This window comes from Camellia sinensis, chromosome 11 (genome assembly GCF_055761805.1).
Source record: "Camellia sinensis isolate YWXY chromosome 11, ASM5576180v1, whole genome shotgun sequence".
Taxonomy (NCBI): domain Eukaryota; kingdom Viridiplantae; phylum Streptophyta; class Magnoliopsida; order Ericales; family Theaceae; genus Camellia; species Camellia sinensis.
This window is the reverse complement of record NC_138971.1, coordinates 173,884,158-173,907,269: the sequence shown is the minus strand read 5'-3', so window position 1 is coordinate 173,907,269 and position 23,112 is coordinate 173,884,158. Positions and strand designations below refer to the sequence as shown.

The 23,112-nt window shown below is 34.1% G+C and overlaps 1 protein-coding gene across 1 annotated transcript; it reads left to right on the top strand.

The window, feature by feature from the left end:
* The first annotated feature begins 95 nt into the window (after window positions 1-95).
* LOC114272359 (UNC93-like protein 3) lies at window positions 96-22,500 on the top strand. Its single transcript, XM_082896365.1, is given in 13 exon segments — window positions 96-384; window positions 1,263-1,349; window positions 2,808-2,870; window positions 4,442-4,556; window positions 9,523-9,649; window positions 19,254-19,317; window positions 19,407-19,528; window positions 19,654-19,698; window positions 20,787-20,935; window positions 20,937-21,011; window positions 21,132-21,222; window positions 21,828-21,940; window positions 22,059-22,500. Coding segments are annotated over 12 exon segments (1,140 nt in total). The 5' UTR covers window positions 96-384; window positions 1,263-1,327; the 3' UTR covers window positions 22,213-22,500.
* Window positions 22,501-23,112: the final 612 nt, after the last annotated feature.

Here is a 23,112-nt window from a genome sequence, read left to right as displayed (position 1 = left end):
AATCTATAATAAAATTTTAAATTTCAAAAAAGGAGATATAATTTATGAAAGATGGGGGAAAAACTATAATAAATATAAACGTCACGAGTTGTCCGTGTAATTTACCAAAGAAAAAGAAAAAAAAAGAGGGGGGAAGAAAATAAAGGAGGATCGAGAACTAGAAAGAGAGAGAGAGAGAGAAACGGGTGAATCAGCAAAATGGAAAAAAAAAAAAAAGAAAAAAAAAAAAGAATCAAAACAGGGAAAGTGAAATGTGAGAGAGAGAGAGAATAGGAGATGACGAAGAAAAGGGAGAAGAAGATGGAGACAGAAGACGAAGACGAGGAGGAGAAGAAGAAGAGAGCAGGCGAAGAATACCTCAGCTTCTTCAATTGATCTGAACAGGTTAGGGCTCCTCTCCTCTCCTCCCCCATCTCTTTCTCTGTCTCTATTTCTCTTTCTCTGTCTCCTCTCCTCCCTCGATCTCTTTCTCTGTCTCTTTCTCTCCAACTGTTAGGGCTTCGATCCACCTCATGCGTGTCATTTGCATTCGATTCGTAGATGTTGGATTTGAGATCAAACTACTTTTATTCGTTTGGTTATTTATTGTTGTGGCCTAACATTTTAAGCTCAAATATGGACTTGGCTGATGTTGTTTTTGATTTGAATGAGTTTGATCTGGATTGAACAGATGCAGATCCTGAGCTAGCTAATTCGAAATGCTACAATCTAGAGTTTCTGGTTCTCTTAGATTTAGGGCTTTGATTTGGTATTGACCTAGAGTTCTCTGTACTATCTTTTTCCTTTCATTTTCTATCTTTCTTTCTTTTTTTTTCATTTAAAAAAAAAATAAAAAATTAGCTAAAGATTTAAAGACTGATGTTAAATTTTTTCGGATAATTCCAAAAACAGAGGATGGTACATAATTACCATAATGCCGTAGTTTTATACGCAAATATTTTGTTTTTGGGTTCATTTGTTAGCTTGCTTTTTATGAATCCATATTAAGAAATTAGACCAAGTTATGAGCTTTCTCTCTACGGTGAATTGGCTTTTCCTTGAGCTTCTTATGGGCTCATGAATTTGGCAACAAAGTGATTATGATGGGTCAAACAGATTTATCTCATCTCATGCTTATGTTTCCTGTAGAGCCGATCTTATATTTGTATTGTTTACTCTATTCTGGGGTGGTATGACCTCACTTTTCTTATAAAAATACAATGACATTCACCATGTGTTGTTGGTCCTTATCGAACATCTCTTTAATATTGGATTCATTGCAGGGTAGAAATGTCGATGCCTTGATTTTGTATTGACAAGCTGTGCCCTCTCTGTCTCAGATCCAAATATGATTTTCCTTTGCCCTATAGGTATGTGTATGTATTGTTTCTATCGATTTTGCTGTCAATGCTACTTTCTGAATGTGTTTTGTTTAAGTGGAAGTGTTTTAGCTTTTCATTGAAGTGGATAGGTGAGGTTGTTCAACCATAATTTGATTCAATTTACACTTCTTCTATGTGTCTGCAACATAATAAGACTTGATTCTTTCACTCTTTCATTTTTGATTCAGATAGAAAAATTGAAGATCTAATGATAAATTTTTGGTGAAAATGCAATAAAATTTTAGCACATTTTGCAATAGAGTTTGAAGGCAGTGATTTATTGTGCTCCCCTGGTACAACTTCAAGAAATTTGACTTATTTTGAATTGTTTCAAGTGTCTCTTCGACTAAAAAACTTATAGAAAGCAGTAGGTTAAAATAGAATTCAGCATAGTAGTAAAACAAAACACAACCTAGTTTGAGATTTATTTAAAATTCATTTATTGGAATTTTCTTCTATTACACAATACACTAGACTCATGGAGGGATTGCTTGTTAAAATTTCATGAAATTACGAGGTAGAGAACTATTTTTAAAAATTCATCAAAGTCAGGCCTCAACACAATTTCAATTCTGCGTAATCATGAAAACTCACTCCCAAAATAGCTATGCTTTTGCTTTACTTTACTAAAGCCTCTTTTCATTCCATCTTGTAAACATGATTTAAACTACATAAAAGATCAATAAATTCATGCCTGAAACAATTTAACTACAAATTAAAAATTGAATTGAAAATTTTACCGACTAAGAACTTTTTGTCAAGCTCTCTAGAAATTGAGTGAAGTTCTGCTTAAGGACTTGTACCTCATCGTGTTTTGAATTATTTTGCAGGGGAAGTGTGGTATTGAGAAACAATTTTTTTATTTAATTAATTAATTTTTTTTTTTTTGGGGGGGGGGGGGGATTGCACTAATTGAGACTAGGTGAGGCACAACTTTTAAGGTCACAATTTTCTGGATAAGGAAAATTGCTTCTACGAATCATCTTCTTCCTTTTATTGGTGCTTTCGCTCTTTCCAAATATTTAGTTAATCGTGAATAGTAGAGTAGAGTCCAATTATATCTTTTGTGCTTGTATAGTATGTTGGTCCTTAACTCTCAAATCTTGGAAGCCCTTTTAACTGTGTCTCTTTGCGATGCTAGCTGTTTAGACATAATTGATAGTTACCTAAATCATTTTGAACTGAAATGACGCAAAAGTGGCTTTGGCAGAGTTAGTACTAGTCGTGGAGAAACATGTGTTAGAATCTGCTTCTCTTGATTCTGTTGTTAAAGCCATATTTTTCTTGTTACCAGATATATTCTTGGTGTTATATGGAAAATTCCATTTTGTGGGGTGTCCAATAATTATCCACTTTATTTTATTTATTTATGTATTTATATATTTTTTGGGGGACTTTTAACCTCTTTTCCCTTTTCCTACTTAACAATAATTCCTCTGTTCCAAGGTATTCTGGTGCCGCATCCTGGAGCTATCGACAGCAGCCCAAGCAAGTCACACCTGGAAATGGGTATGTTGCTATTGGTGAACAATACCTTAGAGTATATAGTCTGTAATATTATACCACAACGTATTTTCCAAACAGCTGATTTGTGCTGCTAATCTCATATATTTTGGTCAAGACGTCCAAATTTTTTTCATAATTTTTTCTACGAGCTGCAGATACATGAGGCAGTGATGAACACTGAAGACACAATGTGATTGAGAAAATCCTTCAATCTGCTTTAAAATTGTAGTTTAGGATCCACCGGCCCTTTCTGATGAATCGATAGTGAAAGCAATGGAAGCTTCAACACAAGAGCTAACCTTGCGTGCAAGTTGATGATTAGTAGAGCTTACCTTGATTCCATATTTAATAATATTAGTGTTAAACTAAATATTGATGTATGTTTTTGCATGTATGAAAGTTTATATTTTGTTTGCACACTGATATATATATATATATATATATGTATGTGAATATAGGTTAATAATTCTATTATAAGTTTAAATTAATTTGTTAATTTTTTTAAAAATTATTTTTCATTAAAAAAAATTGTTAGGTACTTGCAATTGTTGTTTTTTTTTTTTTTTTTGTAGCAAACGTATATATGATTTTTATAATAAATAATTCTTTGCGACGGTAAAGTGTTATTTATTAATTTTTTTTTTTTTGCGACTGCAAAATAGCTGTTGCAAAAAGTAGTTTATGCTTTGCCATCGCAAAAAATATTTGCCACCACCATATTTGCGTCCCCCATTTGTGGTTGCTTGGCAGTCGCAAAAGGTCATTTGTGACTGCATTTTCATTATTTGTGACGGCTTGTGACGGTTGCAAAAAGTACTTTTTTTAGTAGTGTGGCTATCAGTGTGTGCTTGAAACTAGTGTCTACAAAGGCGATTTTGCAACTATATTTTTGATTTCTGGCTTTTCTTTTCAGTGTTTTTATAAGAATTGTTGTTAATTTGTTTTGAAAAATAGTTGAATCTAAAGAGAAAAATAAGAAGGAAAATTTGGGCCAGTGAAAGAAAATGTTGACATTGAACCTCAATATGATTATTTTGTCTCAGAAGATGATTCAGGAACTAACACTGAGCAAAAGAGCAGTTTAACATTGAAGGCAATGAATGGGGTCAATGCCCTTGTGGTGGTGACCGATTGTTGCTTCCATTTCATTACTGATAAGCATAATATGCAGAAGCAACATGCTGCATCTGAGCTGCTTTCAAACATAGAAAGGATGGCGGATAAAAGATTCAGTAGATCAACTCAGGCCCACAACATTACCTCTCCAACTGCAATGGTCAACTTGAACCTGACTTCATCAACTCGGCCCAAAATTCATACATCTGGTTTTGAGCAGGCAATGGAAACTTTCCTTGCAAATATTTCAGTAAAGAGGAAGGCATGGCACCAACTTCAACCAACCCAATCTCATCCGGAGCAAATAAAATGCTTTTGCAAGAGCACAAGGACGCTTGATATGATTATCAACAATACTCCATGAAGGCAAGAGGTACCTATTAAACACATAGAACACAAAAATTTCCAAAATATTGAATCCACAGTAATAAAGCAACTTTTCTGGATGTGTGATGCAGGCAAACCAGAAAAACAGAAGCACACAGTTACAATTGATGAAATGGTGGGAGGAAGAAAGGAAAGTATTCTGTGGACGAGCAGACTCATTCATTGCACTCATGCATCTTGTCCAAGGTACCCAAACAAGTTCTCTCTATACTTGACCTAGAAGTTTCAAATCCTTACAAAAGTTGCTAGATTTCATCCTTAAAAGCCTAGGTCGATTTTATGTAGTAGTTATCTGGTGCACAAACCTGTTATTGACTTATTCTGGTTTGCACATATCATTCTAGGTTACCAAAAAATGAAGCCTACTAAAAAAAAAAGTTCAAATTATGTGAATACACTCACAGTAACACAGTACTAGCTAGGCACCGCTACAACATGAAAGCAAAATACAAATCTTAAAGAGTTCACAAGCTATTAACTAAAATGGTGAATATAATTGACATCCAAGCAGTGTAGAAATTCCAGATGTAGTAAGCAAAGATAGAAAAGTGCACTGTACAAAAATGCCTAAGCAGCTCATGCAAAGAGTAAACTGAACGTTGTCAGTCTTGCACCCGACCTTACAATTCTGATTCGTTTTAAAGACAATGCACTAAGATCATTATTCCTTTATTTTTTTTTGGGTGAATTTTCTTCGAAGTGGCATTAATTTTCCATTGCTACTGTCGGAATCTCTTGGATAGAAAAACTATCTCTGTGCCAAGAATGAACATACAAAGAAATTATATGATATTCTATGTCAGGTGCATGTAAATTAAAAGATATATTTATCTAACCAATATTTCAGGAAATAGATGCTTCTCACAGTGGAAAGGCTCAGCTGTTGACTCAGTAATAGGAGTGTTCCTTACTCAGAATGTCTTAGATCTTAACCATGATTTTTTAATTTTTTTTTTCGGAAACAAATTTCAGTATATAGAGAAAACAAATTGTATTGAAGAAAAGCCCTAGCACTGTAAAACGTAGCTAAGGTCTTGCATAAACGATGAAATTCGGATACAAGGAATGAAACAATTACTCATGAATCATGATAGAAATAAAGGAAAGAACCAAAGAACTTCAAAAATGGAATATCAATACTTAGGTGATTTAGAAAACCTTAAGTGAGGTGTTTAAGTTAAAAGTAATGTCGTTAAGCTATAATTATTCAATAAATTCTCTTTCTTAGAGACTAAGCGTGATTAGTTTGAGTTAAACTTGGTTACTTAAGATAATGAAACAAGTGGCCTAAGCTAATTATTTCATACAACAAAAGAGAGAAGAATGGAGAAAGTTGGAGAGAAACTTTCTTCTTGAGAGGTAGAAGAGAAAAGAAAGAGAAATAAGAAGAAAATCAAAGTGAATTAAAATTCATCTATTTGGACTTGAGAATTGAACACTTAGGTGATTTAAAAAACCTTAAGTGAGGTGCTTAAGTTAAACTAAGATCGTTAAGTTATAATTAGTCAGTAAATTCTCTTTTGTAGAGAATAAACATGATTAGTTTTAGTTAAACTCGGTCACTTAAGAAAATGAAGTTGATTATATATAAATTTTGGTTTAAATTCACTTAAATGAGTAGCAAAAGCAACCCTACCAATGAAAATCTTTCCCCACATACAAACAAAATACCTGATGAAATACATGTTATAGCAAGCTCTCTTATCATGGTTCATTAGATGTTTCACCGTTTATACAAAATGGTAAGGTTTATGCATGATTACAAGTCTGGGGTTCGAGATGACTTACTTTGCCTTGTCTGGAGGAACATCTCTCAACCACTCAAGGTCAATGCTTCCATGTTTTATAACCATTCGGTTTTAGGAAATCCTGCATAATTATGTAATCATTATCAACTTTTTTTTTTTATAGGTTTCTGCATTTAGCTTGTTATTACACACGGCCAGAGCCATTTGAAGCTGGTTTTGACAAATATGAAAATTTTAAAGTATGATTTGTACTCGTACCTTGATTCACTCTGCGAGGAAGTTGTTCATTCCTAGTTCTCTGATAGAATTAGAAATCTCATTGACATCTGCACATTGTATTGCTTCGTAGTCCAAGGAGTCCATAGTAATAACTGATGTACCCTTTTGTGACCAAACTTACCACCTGTTGCATGGAGGGAGCATTAGTAGCTTCCGAACTAGGGCAGGATACCCTCCTTTCCAGGATTGTATTATTGCCTCTTTGAATGATTTAGTGAATCCTAGGTCTGACTTCTAAATTAGGACAGGGCAACCCTTCCCGCCAAATAGGCATGAATGCAAATTATGTGCTAATGTGATATTTTGAAAATGATTTGATTTGATTCCAACGATCTAACAACGAGAAAGACAGTGATTTCATTCCCAAAATCTGGGGAGTCTGACGTGGCAGTGATTTGATTCTGTGGCAATCCGAGTTATTTGGGGGCAATGATGCAGTTATAAAGATTTGGGGGTTCAATTTAGGCAGTGATTCATATTTTGATCATGATTTGAGTAATCAGTAGTAAATTAGGGGGGTGGTTTCCCCATTTTAAAGAATTTGAGTTTGAATTTGGGTTCTTACCTTAGAGATCAAAGAAGAAGAGGAAAAAGCAAGGTATGATTGCCTTTTTAAAATTTAAATCTCCAAGAAAACATGTTATTAAAGAATAACTTCCAAAAAAAAAAGGAACTTTCCAGCCTAAGTAGAGCCTCGGAGATTATGGAAGGTGTTTGATTGACTAAGAATCTTTAAGTCATTGACTTTAGGGGGAATTTCGAGTTTGATGAAAAATGGGAGATAAGGAAGTGGTGACCAAATCTTCAATTTTGAATAAAATTCGAAATCCCCTAGAAAGACATTTGACTAAGGAGACAATTGTTTGATTAGATACTTGGAATCAGATCGAGAGCTCCTTGGGAGGAAAGAATTGTGAAAGAAAACCCGAGTAGAATTTTAGAAATTATGGAAAGTTTTTGATCAGACAAAAATCTTTAGGTTTTTTACTTTAGAGGGAATTTGATTTTATGGAAAAGTGTTGATGAGGATGTGATGACCGCGTCTTTCACCTTTAAGTGAAATTTTGAATTTCCTTAGAAGACATTTGACTATAAGATTACTGTTCGATTGATTTCTTGGAATAAGATCTAAAATTCCTTGAAAATTTTTTGAAAATAAAATTTGAATAGAGTTTTGAAATTATGGAAAGTTCTTTTCATTAGGTAAAAACCTTTGGGCCACTGACTTTGAGGGAACCTTAATTTTATGGACAAATGTTAGACAAGGAAGTAATGACCAAGTCTTATTTTGAATAAAATTTTGGTTCCTGTACGAGATATTTGGCTAAAGGGTGATCGTTTGGTTGATTCCTTGGAATAAAATCCGAACTCCTCAGAACTTTCGGAAAAAAAGAGGAAAGGGGGTAGCATTGAAATTTTAAATAAATAAAAAAAAACGGCACTTTATTTTGAAAAAAATAGACGTTGAAATTTGATGACGTACTTTTGAAAATAAATTGGGGCACATTTCGTGAAACAATAAATAACGGAAAGACAATTGTTTAGATTGATCACTCTGGTAGGAATCCTTTAAATTCCTCAGAATTCCCTTGGTCGGGCAACTATCATCCAATGGGTGATGACGATGACTTCGAGACCCAATGGTAAGTTTTGAACAAAATTGACTGGTTCCATTCACCTATCCTCGGGTTTGTTGCATAGTATCCCGGACACTATTCGTGGGTTATGTTATGTCAATAAGGCAAGCATGAGACTATGCTACTAGTGCTGTTTGATCATTCTCTTGTGGAAGGAGTGGTATATTGATAGTAATAACTGATGTACCCTCTTGTGACCAAACTCAACCCCTTTTGCATGGAGGAAGCATTAGCAACTTCCGAACTAGGGTAGGATACCCTCCTTTCCAGGATTGTAATATTGCCTCTTTGAATGATTTAGTGAATCCTAGGTCTGACTTCTAAATTAGGACAGGGCAGCCCTACCCGCCAAATAGGCATGAATGCACATTATGTGCTTATGTGATATTTTGGAAATGACTTGATTTGAAGCGATCTAACAACGAGAAAGACAGTGATTTCATTCCCAAAATCTGGGGAGTCTAACGTGGCAGTGATTTGATTTTGTTTCAATCCGAGTTATTTGGGGGCAATGATGCAGTTACAAAGATTTGGGGGTTCAATTTAGGCAGTGATTCCTATTTGGATCATGATTTGAGTAATTAGTAGTAAATTAGGGGGGTGGTTTCCCAATTTTAAAGAATTTGAGTCCGAATTTGGGTTGTTACCTTAGTGATCGCAGAAGAAGAGGAAACAGAAAGGCATGATTGCGTTTTTAAAATTTAAATCCCCCAGAAAACATGTTATTAAAGAATAACATCTAAAAACAAATGGAACTTTCCTGCCCAAGTAGAGCCTCGGAGATTATGGAAGGTGCTTGATCGAATAAGAATTTTTAAGTCATTGACTTTAGGGGGAATTTCGAGTTTTATGAAAAATGGGAGATAAGGAAGTGGTGACCAAAAATCTTCAATTTTGAATAAAATTCGAAATCCCCTGGAAAGACATTTGACTAAGGAGACAATTGTTTGATTAGATACTTGGAATCAGATCGAGAGCTCCTTGGAAGGAAAGAATTGTGAAAGAAAATCCGAGTAAAATTTTAGAAATTGTGGAAAGTTTTTGATCGGACAGAAATCTTTAGGTTTTTGACGTTAGAGGGAATTTGATTTTATGGAAAAGTGTTGATGAGGAGGTGATGACCGAGTCTTTCACTTTGAAGTGAAATTTTGAATTTGCTTAGAAGACATTTGACTGTATGGCTACGAAGCACGGATACTCCGAAATGGCCCCCGTACACGTATCGGATACGTATACGCGCCCAATACGGCGGGATACGTATAAGATACGGGAAATGAAGTATCCAATTTTTTTTTAAAATTTTCGAATTTCGGATACGTCTAGGATACTCGAGGATACGGTCGAGATATGGTCAGGATACAGTATGGATACGGCAGGGCAAAAAAATAATATAAAAAACTTAAAATGGGGTCAAAGTTTAAAATATGAAAATAAGATAAAATAAAACACAAAAAAAAAATAATAATAATCAAACTTACTTTGACCTAGGTCGAACTCGAACAGCAGTGCGAAGGAGGAGGAGGAGTTCCACGGTCTGCCTCTCACTCGATCTCGAACAGCAGCTCGACGGTCATCGATCAGGTTCGCGAACAAGAGCTCCACGGTCGTCGATCAGGTTCGTCCCTCTCTCTCTCCCTTTCGCTCCCTCTGTCTGCCTCTCACTCGATCTCACGAACTCTCTCTCTCCCTCTCCCTCTCGCTCGATCTGTCTGTGTCTGGTTGGAGATGGACAGATTGCGATCTCATCTCCCCCCCCTCTTGGTCGATCTCTCTCTCCCTCTCTCTTATCTATGTCGTCTCTGTTTGCATATTTATTTTTATTATTATTATTTTTTAATTTTTTGTATGTGTACTCTGTAAAGTAAATCAAATAAATCAAATAAATAAATAAATAAACTTATTACTATTACTTGAATCCTGATTAAATAAATAAATAAATAAACTTATTAAATTTTTTGTACGTACTATTACTTGATTCCTGATAAAACAAATAAATAAATAAATAAAATTATTAAAAATAAACTTTGTCAACTTATAAAATTATAAACTTTGTAAACTTATTAATAAATCAAATAAGGTAAAAAAAACTTATTAATAAATAAATAAATAAACTTATTGATAAATAAATGAACTTTGTAAATTTTTTCCCCCTTAATTTAAATTATTCAAATTATGGGATTGAATTGCATTATGGTTGTTATGTTATGGGTGATGCTATATTGTTGAAATTGTTGAAATTTAATTGAATTGATGAATTTTTTGTTATGGGTGATGCATTATGGTGGTTATGCATTTTTTGTTATGGGTGATGCATTACTAAAAATTGTTGAAGTTTTATTTTTGTGTATGCTACATTATTAAAAATTGTGAAAAAAAATATTTTTTATGAACGTATCCCCGCCGTATCCGTATCCTACTTTTTCGAATTTTGTCGTATCGCCGTATCCGTATCGTATCGTATCGTACCCGTTTTGCTTCCTAGCTGTATGGTAACTGTTTGATTGATTTCTTGGAATAAGATCTAAAATTCCTTGGAAATTTTGACAATAAAATTTGAATGGAGTTCCGAAATTATGAAAAGTTCTTTTCATCAGGTAAAAACCTTTGGGCCACTGACTTTGAGGGAACCTTAATTTTATGGTGAAATGTTGGACAAGGAAGTAATGACCAAGTCTCTCATTTCGAATAAAATTTTGGTTCTTGTACGAGATATTTGGCTAAAGGGTGATCGTTTGGTTGATTCCTTGGAATAAAATCCGAACTCCTCAGAACTTTCGGAAAAAAAGAGGAAAGGGAGTGCATTGAAATTTTAAAAAATAAAAATAAAAAAAAAAACGGAACTTTATTTTGAAAGAGGATTTTGAAAAAAATAGACGTTGAAATTTGATGACGTACTTTTGAAAATAAATTGGGGCACATTTCGGGAAACAATAAATAACGGAAAGACAATTGTTTAGATTGATCACTCTGGTAGGAATCCTTTAAATTCCTCAGAATGCCCTTGGTCAGGCAACTATCACCCAATGGCTGATGACGATGACTTCGAGATCCAATGGTAAGTGTTGAACAAAATTGACTGGTTCCATTCACCTATCCTCGGATTTGTTGCATAGTATTCCGGAAACTATTCGCGGGTTATGTTATGTCAACAAGGCAAGCATGAGACTATGCTACTAGTGCTGTTTGATCATTCCGTTGTGGAAGGAGTGGTATATTGATAGTAATAACTGATGTACCCTCTTGTGACCAAACCCAACCCCTTTTGCATGGAGGGAGCATTAGCAGCTTCCGAACTAGGGCAGGATACCCTCCTTTCCAGGATTGTATTATTGCCTCTTTGAATGATTTAGTGAATCCTAGGTCTGACTTCTAAATTAGGACAGGGCAGCCCTACCCGCCAAATAGGCATGAATGCAAATTATGTGCTTATGTGATATTTTGGAAATGATTTGATTTGATTTGATTCCAGCGATCTAACAACGAGAAAGACAGTGATTTCATTCCCAAAATCTGGGGAGTTTGACGTGGCAGTGATTTGATTCTATTTCAATCCGAGTTATTTGGGGGCAATGATGAAGTTACAAAGATTTGGAAGTTCAATTTAGGCAGTGATTCCTATTTGGATCATGATTTGAGTAATCAGTAGTAATTTAGGGGGGGTGGTTTCCCAATTTTAAAGAATTTGAGTCTGAATTTGGGTTGTTACCTTAGTGATCAAAGAAGAAGTGGAAAGAGAAAGGAATGATTGCGTTTTTAAAATTTAAATCCCCAGAAAACATGTTATTAAAGAATAACTTCTAAAAAAAAAAGGAACTTTCCAGCCTAAGTAGAGCCTCGGAGATTATGGAAGGTGTTTGATCGAATAAGAATCTTTAAGTCATTGACTTTAGGGGGAATTTCGAGTTTTATAAAAAATGGGAGATAAGGAAGTGGTGACCAAATCTTCAATTTTGAATAAAATTCGAAATCCCCTAGAAAAACATTTGACTAAGGGGACAATTGTTTGATTAGATACTTGGAATTAGATCGAGAGCTCCTCGGGAGGAAAGAATTGTGAAAGAAAACCCGAGTAGAATTTTAGAAATTATGAAAAGTTTTTGATCAGACAGAAATCTTTAGGTTTTTTACTATAGTGGGAATCTGATTTTATGGAGAAGTGCTGATGAGGAGGTGATGACCGGGTCTTTCACTTTGAAGTGAAATTTTCAATTTCCTTAGAAGACATTTGACTATAAGGTAACTGTTTGATTGATTTCTTGGAAAAAGATCTAAAATTCCTTGGAAATTTTTTGAAAATAGAATTTGAATGGAGTTCCGAAATTATGGAATTTTCTTTTCATCAGGTAAAAACCTTTGGGCCACTGACTTTGAGGGAAGCTTAATTTTATGGTGAATTGTTGGATGAGGAAGTAATGACCAAATCTCTCATTTCGAATAAAATTTTGGTTCCTGTACGAGATATTCCGCTAACGGGTGATCGTTTGGTTGATTCCTTGGAATAAAATACGAACTCCTCAGAACTTTCGTAAAAACTAAGGGGGAACATTGAAATTTTAAATAAATAAAAAAAAATGGACTTTATTTTGAAAAATGATTTTGAAAAAAATAGATGTTGAAATTTGATGACATACTTTTGAAAATAAATTGTTGCACATTTCGAGAAACAATAAATAAAGGAAAGACAATTGTTTAGATTCATCACTCTGGTAGGAATCCTTTAAATTCTTCAGAATTTCTTTGGTCGGGCAACTATCACCCAATGGGTGTTGACGATGACTTCGAGATCCAATGGTAAGTGTTAAACAAACTTGACTGGTTCCATTCACCTGTCCTCGGGTTTGTTGCATAGTATCCCGGACACTATTCGTGGGTTATGTTATGTCAACAAGGCAAGCATGAGACTATGCTACTAGTGTTGTTTGATCATTCCCTTGTAAAAGGAGTGGTATATTGATAGTAATAACTGATGTACCCTCTTGTGACCAAAACTCAACCCCTTTTGCATGGAGGGAGCATTTGCAGCTTCCGAACTAAGGCAGGATACCCTCCTTTCTAGGATTGTATTATTGCCTCTTTGAATGATTTAGTGAATCCTAGGTCTGACTTCTAAATTAGGACAGGGCAGCCCTACCCGCCAAATAGGCATGAATGCAAATTATGTGCTTATGTGATATTTTGGAAATGATTTGATTTGATTCCAGCGATCTAACAACGAGAAAGACAGTGATTTCATTCCCAAAATCTGGGGAGTCTAACGTGGCAGTGATTTGATTCTGTTTCAATCCGAGTTATTTGGGGGCAATGATGCAGTTACAAAGATTTGGGAGTTCAATTTAGGTAGTGATTCCTATTTGCATCTTGATTTGAGTAATTAGTAGTAAATTAGGGGGGTGGTTTCCCAATTTTAAAGAATTTGAGTTTGAATTTGGGTTATTACCTTAGTGATCAAAGAAGAAGAGGAAAGAGAAAGGAATGATTGCGTTTTTAAAATTTAAATCCCCCAGAAAACATGTTATTAAAGAATAACTTCTAAAAAAAAAGGAACTTTCCAGCCCAAGTAGAGCCTCTGAGATTATGGAAGGTGTTTGATCGAATAAGAATCTTTAAGTCATTGACTTTAGGGGGAATTTCGAGTTTTATGAAAAATGGGAGATAAGGAAGTGGTGACCAAATCTTCAATTTTGAATAAAATTCGAAATCCCTTGGAAAGACCTTTGACTAAGGAGACAATTGTTTGATTAGATACTTGGAATCAGATCGAGACTCCTTGGGAGGAAAGAATTGTGAAAGAAAATCCGAGTAGAATTTTAGAAATTATGGAAAGTTTTTGATCGGACAGAAATCTTTAGCTTTTTGACTTTAGAGGGAATTTGATTTTATGGAAAAGTGTTGATGAGGAGGTGATGACCGAGTCTTTCACTATGAAGTGAAATTTTGAATTTGCTTAGAAGACCTTTGAGTGTAAGGTAACTGTTCGATTGAGTTCTTGGAATAAGATCTAAAATTCCTTGAAAATTTTTTGAAAATAAAATTTGAATAGAGTTCCAAAATTATGGAAAGTTTATTTCATCAGGGAAAAACCTTTGGGCCACTGACTTTGAGGGAACCTTAATTTTATGGAGAAATGTTGGACAAGGAAGTAATGACCAAGTCACTCATTTCGAATAAAATTTTGGTTCCTGTAGGAGATATTTGGCTAAAGGGTGATCGTTTGGTTGATTCCTTGGAATAAAATCCGAACTCCTCAGAACTTTCGGAAAAAAAGAGGAAAGGCGGTACATTGAAATTTTAAAAAATAAAAATAAAAAAAAACGGAACTTTATTTTGAAAGAGGATTTTGAAAAAAATAGACGCTGAAATTTGATGACGTACTTTTGAAAATAAATTGGGGCACATTTCGGGAAACAATAAATAACGGAAAGACAATTGTTTAGATTGATCACTCTGGTAGGAATCCTTTAAATTCCTCAGAATGCCCTTGGTCGAGCAACTATCACCCAATGGGTGATGACGATGACTTCGAGATCCAATGGTAAGTGTTGAACAAAATTGACTGGTTCCATTCACCTATCCTCGGATTTGTTGCATAGTATTCCGGAAACTATTCGTGGGTTATGCTATGTCAACAAGGCAAGCATGAGACTATGCTACTAGTGCTGTTTGATCATTCCGTTGTGGAAGGAGTGGTATATTGATAGTAATAACTGATGTACCCTCTTGTGACCAAACCCAACCCCTTTTGCATGGAGGGAGCATTAGCAGCTTCCGAACTAGGGCAGGATACCCTCCTTTCCAGGATTGTATTATTGCCTCTTTGAATGATTTAGTGAATCCTAGGTCTGACTTCTAAATTAGGACAGGGCAGCCCTACCCGCCAAATAGGCATGAATGCAAATTATGTGCTTATGTGATATTTTGGAAATGATTTGATTTGATTTGATTCCAGCGATCTAACAACGAGAAAGACAGTGATTTCATTCCCAAAATCTGGGGAGTCTGACGTGGCAGTGATTTGATTCTGTTTCAATTTGAGTTGTTTGGGGGCAATGATGCAGTTACAAAGATTTGGGGGTTCAATTTAGACAGTGATTCCTATTTGGATCATGATTTGAGTAATCAGTAGTAAATTAGGGGGGTGGTTTCCAAATTTTAAAGAATTTGAGTCTGAATTTGGGTTGTTACCTTAGTGATCAAAGAAGAAGAGGAGAAAGAAAGGAATGATTGCGTTTTTAAAATTTAAATCCCCCAGAAAACATGTTATTAAAGAATAACTTCTAAAAAAAAATGTAACTTTCCAGCCTAAGTAGAGCCTCGGAGATTATGGAAGGTGTTTGATCGAATAAGAATCTTTAAGTCATTGACTTTAGGGGGAATTTCGAGTTTTACTATAAATGGGAGATGAAGTGGTGACCAAATCTTCAATTTTGAATAAAATTCGAAATCCCCTGGAAAGACATTTGACTAAGGAGACAATTGTTTGATTAGATACTTGGAATTAGATCGAGCGCTCCTTGGGAGGAAAGAATTGTGAAGGAAAATCCAAGTAGAATTTTAGAAATATGGAAAGTTTTTTATTGGACAGAAATCTTTAGGTTTTTTACTTTAGAGGGAATTTGATTTTATGGAAAAGTATTGATGAGGAGGTGATGACCGAATCTTTCACTTTGAAGTGAAATTTTGAATTTGCTTAGAAGACATTTGACTGTACGGTAACTGTTTGATTGATTTCTTTAAATAAGATCTAAAATTACTTGTAAATTTTTTGAAAAAAAAAAATTTGAATAGAGTTCCGAAATTATGGAATGTTCTTTTCATAAGGTAAAAACCTTTGCGCCACTAAATTTGAGGGAACCTTAATTTTATGGGGAAATGTTGGACAAGGAAGTAATGACCAAGTCTCTAATTTCGAATAAAATTTTGGTTCCTGTACGAGATATTTGGCTAAAGGGTGATCGTTTGCTTGATTCCTTGGAATAAAATCCGAACTCCTCAGAACTTTCAGAAAAAAAGAGGAATGGGGGGAACATTGAAATTTTAAATAAATAAATAAAAAAACGGCACTTTATTTTGAAAGAGGATTTTGAAAAAAATAGACGTTGAAATTTGATGACGTACTTTTGAAAATAAATTGGGGCACATTTCGGGAAACAATAAATAATGGAAAGACAATTGTTTAGATTTATCATTCTGGTAGGAATCCTTTAAATTCCTCAGAATTCCCTTGGTCGGGCAACTATCACCCAGTGGGTGATGACGATGACTTCGAGTCCCAATTGTAAGTGTTGAACAAAATTAACTGGTTCCATTCACCTATCCTCGGGTTTGTTGCATAGTATCCCGAACACTTTTCGTGGGTTCTGTTATGTCAATAAGGCAAGCATGAGACTATGCTACTAGTACTGTTTGATCATTCCCTTGTGGAAAGAGTGGTATATTAATAGTAATAACTGATGTACCCTTTTGTGACCAAACTTACCTCCTTTTGCATGGAGGGAGCATTAGCAGGGTTCAATTTGATAGTAATAACTGGTATATTGATAGTAATTACAAAGATTTGGGTGTTCAATTTAGGCAGTGATTCATATTTTGATCATGATTTGAGTAATCAGTAGTAAATTATCGGGGTGGTTTCCCAATTTTAAAGAATTTGAGTTTGTTCACACATCAATGTAAATGTTCACATTGTCAATGTAAATGTTCACACCATCAATATGAATGTTAAACATGTCAATTTGAATATTCATATTGTCAATGTGAATGTTCACACTATCAACGTGAACATTTACACATCAATGTGAATAGTCACATTGTAAAATATGAATGTTCATATCCCCAAATTGTTATCCGTTCAAAAAATATTTGTAAGGGTAGAAATATTCATAAAATACCTTAAATATGAGAATTTTGATTTGTTAGATCAAATGTTCAAATAATAGAACTTATTGGAATATAATAATATCTTATGGATTAAATGAGATACAAACACTTAAAAAATTATTTTTTTAGAAAGTCTCCCCAAAATTAACCTCTCTCCTAAGCCTATAAATAGAGGCTCTCACTATGGGGATATGGATGGATTGTTTTTGGCTAATGGTCTTGCAAACTTCCAAACAATCTTGAGACGCTATCAAAAATTATTTCTGAAAATTATTTCTAAAGTTCTTCAAACATAAAATTAGAGGATTATCAAGCTCTTCAAATTTGTGCCAATCCTTTCAAGTTAAAAATACAAATTTGGTCTCTCATTCCAAAGAGATCATTTCAAGACTCGTTCGAGATCATGCCGTTCAAACTCTCGATCAAGCCTCTTTTATCTGTGTTTCTCCATTCGAAGACTTGTAGAAATTCATCAACTTGTCTCGTTCAACAAAAAGCTTTTACAATAGTTGAATTTCAACTATTTCGGAGATCGAATCAGAGGATCTATTCTTTTGTAATAGAGCAAATTTACAGAGGATTGTACCAATTTTTTATAATCAATAAAATTAATTATTTGTGCATTTATTTTGTGTCTTAATTGCAAGATATGAAATTTGTGTTTAGGACAACTCCATACTCAAATCATTACTCTAAAATCAAACGGAGCCAAATATCTTATTAAGACTATTTATTTTCTCACAAAAATTGATGAGATTTAGTGATAAACAAATTGCTTGATTGTAAAATATTTATAATATCAAAATTATTTCGTAAAATACAATAACAATAAAAATCTCACTCGTATCTTTTTTTTACTTAATTAATTTTTTACTCATCCAAACATCATAATAAAAAATACAATGGTTGCGTTTGGTAGAGTTTTAGAATTATGATTTGATAATAAAGTTGTATTTTGAGTTTGTGAGTTTTGGAATTATGATTTGAGTGTGGAAAATTTGTTTGGTTATGAAATTTGAAAAGTGTTTTGAATTGAGTGATATTTCATATGATATTTGATTCAAAAATTTACAACTCGTAACCAAACACACAATCCATAATTCTATTCACAATTCATAAAAAAAAATTTTAAAAAAAATTCAAAATATTTTTTATTTAAAATATAATAATAATAGGTGCTAAAAAAAAAAACGCAAACACTAACATTGTTCCGGTTAACCGGCCGAACATCCGGGAGAATGACCGAGTAGACCCAAAATTCAAAAATCCTCTGCTTTTCAGAATATAGTACACGAGAATGAGAGTAGCGAAATAGGAAAGAGAAATATGTTTTGAAATGTGTTGTGGAATCAAAATTTCAAAACTCCTTCCAAATAATACATACAAATAGAGAGGTGAAATTAAGTTTTCAAAGTTGCACCAAACACAATCAATAATTTAATTTATTTTCTTTTCTCCAAACCCAAACAGGTCAATGTATGGATGAAAAATGATTGAGACCACTAAAAGTGGTGCTCTAATAGCACCACTAATGATGTGGCAATGGGGCCTGCCCACTGCCTATGCCTTTTTTTTTTTTTTTTTTTTTTTTTGACACATTATTTTTAAGTTTTCTGTGACTCTGCCTTTGCACTGATAGGTGATGAAATAGCCAAAATTGTTGAGTAGGCTCCCCTCAAGACCACATCTTCTCCATACTCCCTCAAGACTATTTTGTGGGCTCCATAGTTTTGTGATTTGAACCGTTCATCTCGTAGTTCAAAGAGAAGAATGTATTTATAAAAATTTAGCTTGATCGGACATTGATTGATACACCAACTAATCATGTTTCATGCCGATAAAAAAAAAAACTAATCGTGTTTCATTTTATGAAATGGGCGGTACGTATGAATCTTAATAAAAACCATTGATCTTATAAGACAAAATTTGATAAGTTAGTATGCTTATCGATATTCAATAAAGTTAATTTTTTGCATATATGTTCTACTCTATTGGGCATACAAGATGAGCGGTTTGGATCACCTTCCTTGGTTACATGGAGCCCACAAAATGAAGTCTTGAGAGATAGGATGAAGTCTTGAGGGGAGCTGCTCCCAAAATGTTTGAGTGAATTTCATGAGACTAAAAGTCCATGTGGTTTGGGACTTGGGAGGGTAAGACTAGATGTAGACCTTGTCTTTCCTCTATTTGCGCAAAGTGGTTGCTCTCTGACTCGAGAAAACATTCTTGTGCTTGTTAGTATTGTACTAAATAATGATGTGGACACATATTTGACAGAGCCCTATTATGTTCATCAAATTGATGAAGTTGTATATACTTAAAAATGAATGTTCTTGTGGTAGGTACACAATGGTTCCAGCTTCCTTGTACCTCGGATTTTCTGCTTCAATAAAATGGGTTGCGGAGGTACAAGTCCATCTTTTAGATTTGGTTCGTCACTTTGTTGTGTTTGATGATGTAATAAGTACATTACTTTTTCCCTAACAATATTATAGTCCATCAGGGTACATATCTTACTTCTACAGCACGCAGTCTTGCACATGATTTAAACTTAGAAGAAGGAAACGTGATTGGTAACTTCAATGGAGAATTTTGGGGAATGTTTGCAGGCCACCAGGTGCTGCATTTTAGTTTTTGATGACAATTTTAATGATCTTTGGTTCTAATAAGAATATATTCAATTTGTTTTGTATGGATGTTGTGCATCTGGAATAATCTTCATTTTTTTATTGAATTTTGCAGTTCGTTGGAAACCTCATGTCTCTTTTTCTATTGAAAGATGGAACGGTATGTGCATGCTTGTGATTCCAAGCTGATTTCCATGTCCTATATTTTTCTATGTTGTTTGTTGTATTACCAGTACCAATTCATTATCATAGATTTAGTTATTAATGCTTGCATTACACTCAAGAAACTCTGACCTTCGTTGTACAAAAAAAATTATTTAATGTTAAATTTCTCTTTTGCATCTCTAATGCAATTTTAGCTATAAGTTAGCACTGAAAAATAAAGATGAGGAAAGTCCTATGTATTATGAAGTGAATGATTTTTATTTCCTTTTTTCCCCCTCTTTGGCTATGGGAGGCTTTCCCTGTTTCTTTTGTTTCTTTAATAATTTCTTTGGTGGACGTTTTAATGATAGTTTTTTTTATTTTATTTTTAAAAAGGGATAAAATCAAGGGTCCCAAACCTTTTTCGATAGTCTCGAAATCAATCAATGAAGAGAGTTTCAAGAGGAATGACTTCCCTTAGTTGGTTTGAGTGGCATAGCCCATTGGAGTAGTTGTCTAATCGTGGGAAACAATTGTATAGCCATGTCGACAATTAGAGCTATAGAGTTTTCAACATGGTTGACTCCCATTTTTGGCATTCCTTCTGTTAGAAAATTTTGTCAAGTTGACAAACTTGACCATTCCATTCTGCGCATCCTTCACACCTCTACCCAAGTATCTGAAAGGTATCAAGGTCTAAAAAAAAAGTTGATACAGTATCCAACACATGTCAAAAAGTGTCTGATGAGTGCTAGTGCCGGACATGCATTGAACACGGATATGCACCTTCTTAGTAGTGTCAAGAAGTGTATGTGTTTCTTGGGTTGTTCAATATATATATATATATATATTTTAAGATAGCAAATAAAATATTAAAATATACATAAATTACTTGTATTAAAAAAAATAAATAAGGATATTCTATGGCACACCTTTAATCCTATGTAGTGTCATCCTTGACAGCAATATACCACTATCTTTCATTTGGTTGTGGAAAATTTGAAGCATTGTAGATTCTACCTCAGTGTCAGAATCTATGATTTTTTAATTCTTTTAAAACACTCGCATCTTTAATTTGTTATTCTTTCTTTCACATCACTGCAGGGGGTAACTACCAGTGGCAGTGGCACAACTTTACTATATATTGTGTTCGTTTGTAGTAGGACCTTAGGTACCATACTCATGTGCTTCTTACAAAAGAGGGATGCTAAAGGAGAGGAGACTTTACCAGATTCTTCTGTCAGTTTCTACTCTTCCATTGTTTGACTTACGAATGCTATTAATCATCCCCCTTATTGCATATTCAGGCTTAAAACAAGCATTTGTATGGTAATTGTTGATTAACTTATGACATTTTACCTTTTTATTGTCCTTTGACCATTCAATTTGTGCACTATATACATTGTAATATTTTCTTCAATTAAGCGTGGAACACATTTACAATTTTAGGGCTGAATACACCAAGTACATTGCGGAACCTGCACTTGGTGAGTCTGGTGTAGGTGGTGCTATGGCAGTGTATTGGGCTTTTGATGCAATTGTAAGTATGGCACTGCAGAAATGAGTAGCTTTATGGAATGGTTTACATGAATTAGCTCACTTGGTGAGTCTGTTTCTGTTTTACGTACATTAATTCATGTTTTACGTACATGAATTAGCTCACTTCGTCTCTTTCTTGTTGAGTTGGAGGAATAAAAATGAATTGAGTGAACAACTTTAAATTTCATTTACCCTTTCCTTTTGTAAGCAACAAGAATAACAAATAATAAATATCCTTTTCCAGATTTATTCTCTATGAGTTGTGTTGTGTGTTTGCAACAATATACAAAATTTCATTTATTGCCCTGGTGGTACTTCACATGGATAATATGGATGGATAATCATATCTTGTGTTTTGTTGCATAATCTTATTTTTCCCACGGTATGTGCATTCAAGTTATTACTCACAATCTCTGCTATGATCTCTAGCCTCATATGTTTTATAGGAAATTATTCAATAATAATGTGGCATAGGATGTAAATACTATTACACCTCAAGTTCGCTAAACGTTAAAAACCCAGGAAAACCATCTTTGTTTTATAATTTGTCATTTGTTTGATTCATTAAGTTTTTCAGACTCAGTTTATATCTGGAATATGTGTCAGTGTTCGCTGGCTATGGGTCGACTCACCTCTGGTCTCAAGTCAATCACTCTAATAGTTTGTGCTGGAGCTTTCATTCAGTTAATTGTACTGCTTTGGCTTCTACTGAAGTACAGGTTAGGTTTCTTGTTGATTCCAATTAAAGTTATTTAGAATCTAAAGTTTTTAATTATATATATCTGATTTGAAACTGCTATGACTTTATCAGTTCTTGTTAACTGTGCCATTGTGCAGCGTAACTAGTGGAGTACTCGGCATTTTATACCCCCTTATCATGGCAGCCGCATTGGGAATTGGGGATGGAATATTCAACACACAGCTTAATGCTTTGCTTGGGATGCTCTTTAAGCATGATATGATAGTGATTTATTTTGTTTGTTTTACTTAGCCTTTTTTAGTTTGATTTATACTCTTTTTCACGTAAGTGTTGACACGAGAATTGCATGCCTTGAGTTGAGTGTATGAATAAGTGATGGACGCGTGTCCAAAGCGTGTCTAGATCTAAAAAATATAAAATAATAATAAAATTAATGACACATTTGGACGTGTATCCGACACATTATCTTCTTAGAGGTGTTCGTGCTTGGGCGATCTAATTGAGATGCAGGTGGGATGAAACTATGTATTTTTTTATTTATAAAAAAAATAAATAAATCAGTGGATGTAATTGTGAAAACGTATGTTTTATGGTTGAAGACAAGGTATATTGAGATTCTTGAGACGTAAATTCCATATATTGAAGGAAATTAGGAAAACTTATTCCTTTAGGAAAGTTAAAGATATGGGTTCCACAAGTGTTCTCCTAATTGAACAATTAAACAAATAGGAGAAAATTGACTTTTGTGTGTTGTACTCTCCTTTATAATGTTAGTTATCTTAATGATTTTCATACTTATGTCTAATTTATTTCTCATTCAAGTATATTAAAGATATTTGGCCCTCACTTTTTCTTAGTCGTTTCTTTGTGCAAATGCACTTGCATTTAATTCTCAAATGTTACTTTTGGGGTGTACAGGAAGGAGCATTTGCACAACTCAAGGTTTGGCAGTGTGTTTCGATCTCAGTTGTGTTTTTTGTGAGCCCTTACATTTCTTTGCATGCTATGTTAGTGGTTATACTTGTTGCAGTTTGCATCTCTGTTGGCGGGTTTCTATTCCTCATTCTTATGGTCGAGAAAGCATTCTCTTGTGCTGATTGATTTTTTGCAACCGGATACGTAATAAATATTTATTGCCAAAACATGTATTATTCACGTCTTACACATTGATTGTCTCAGAAAGTTGTATTT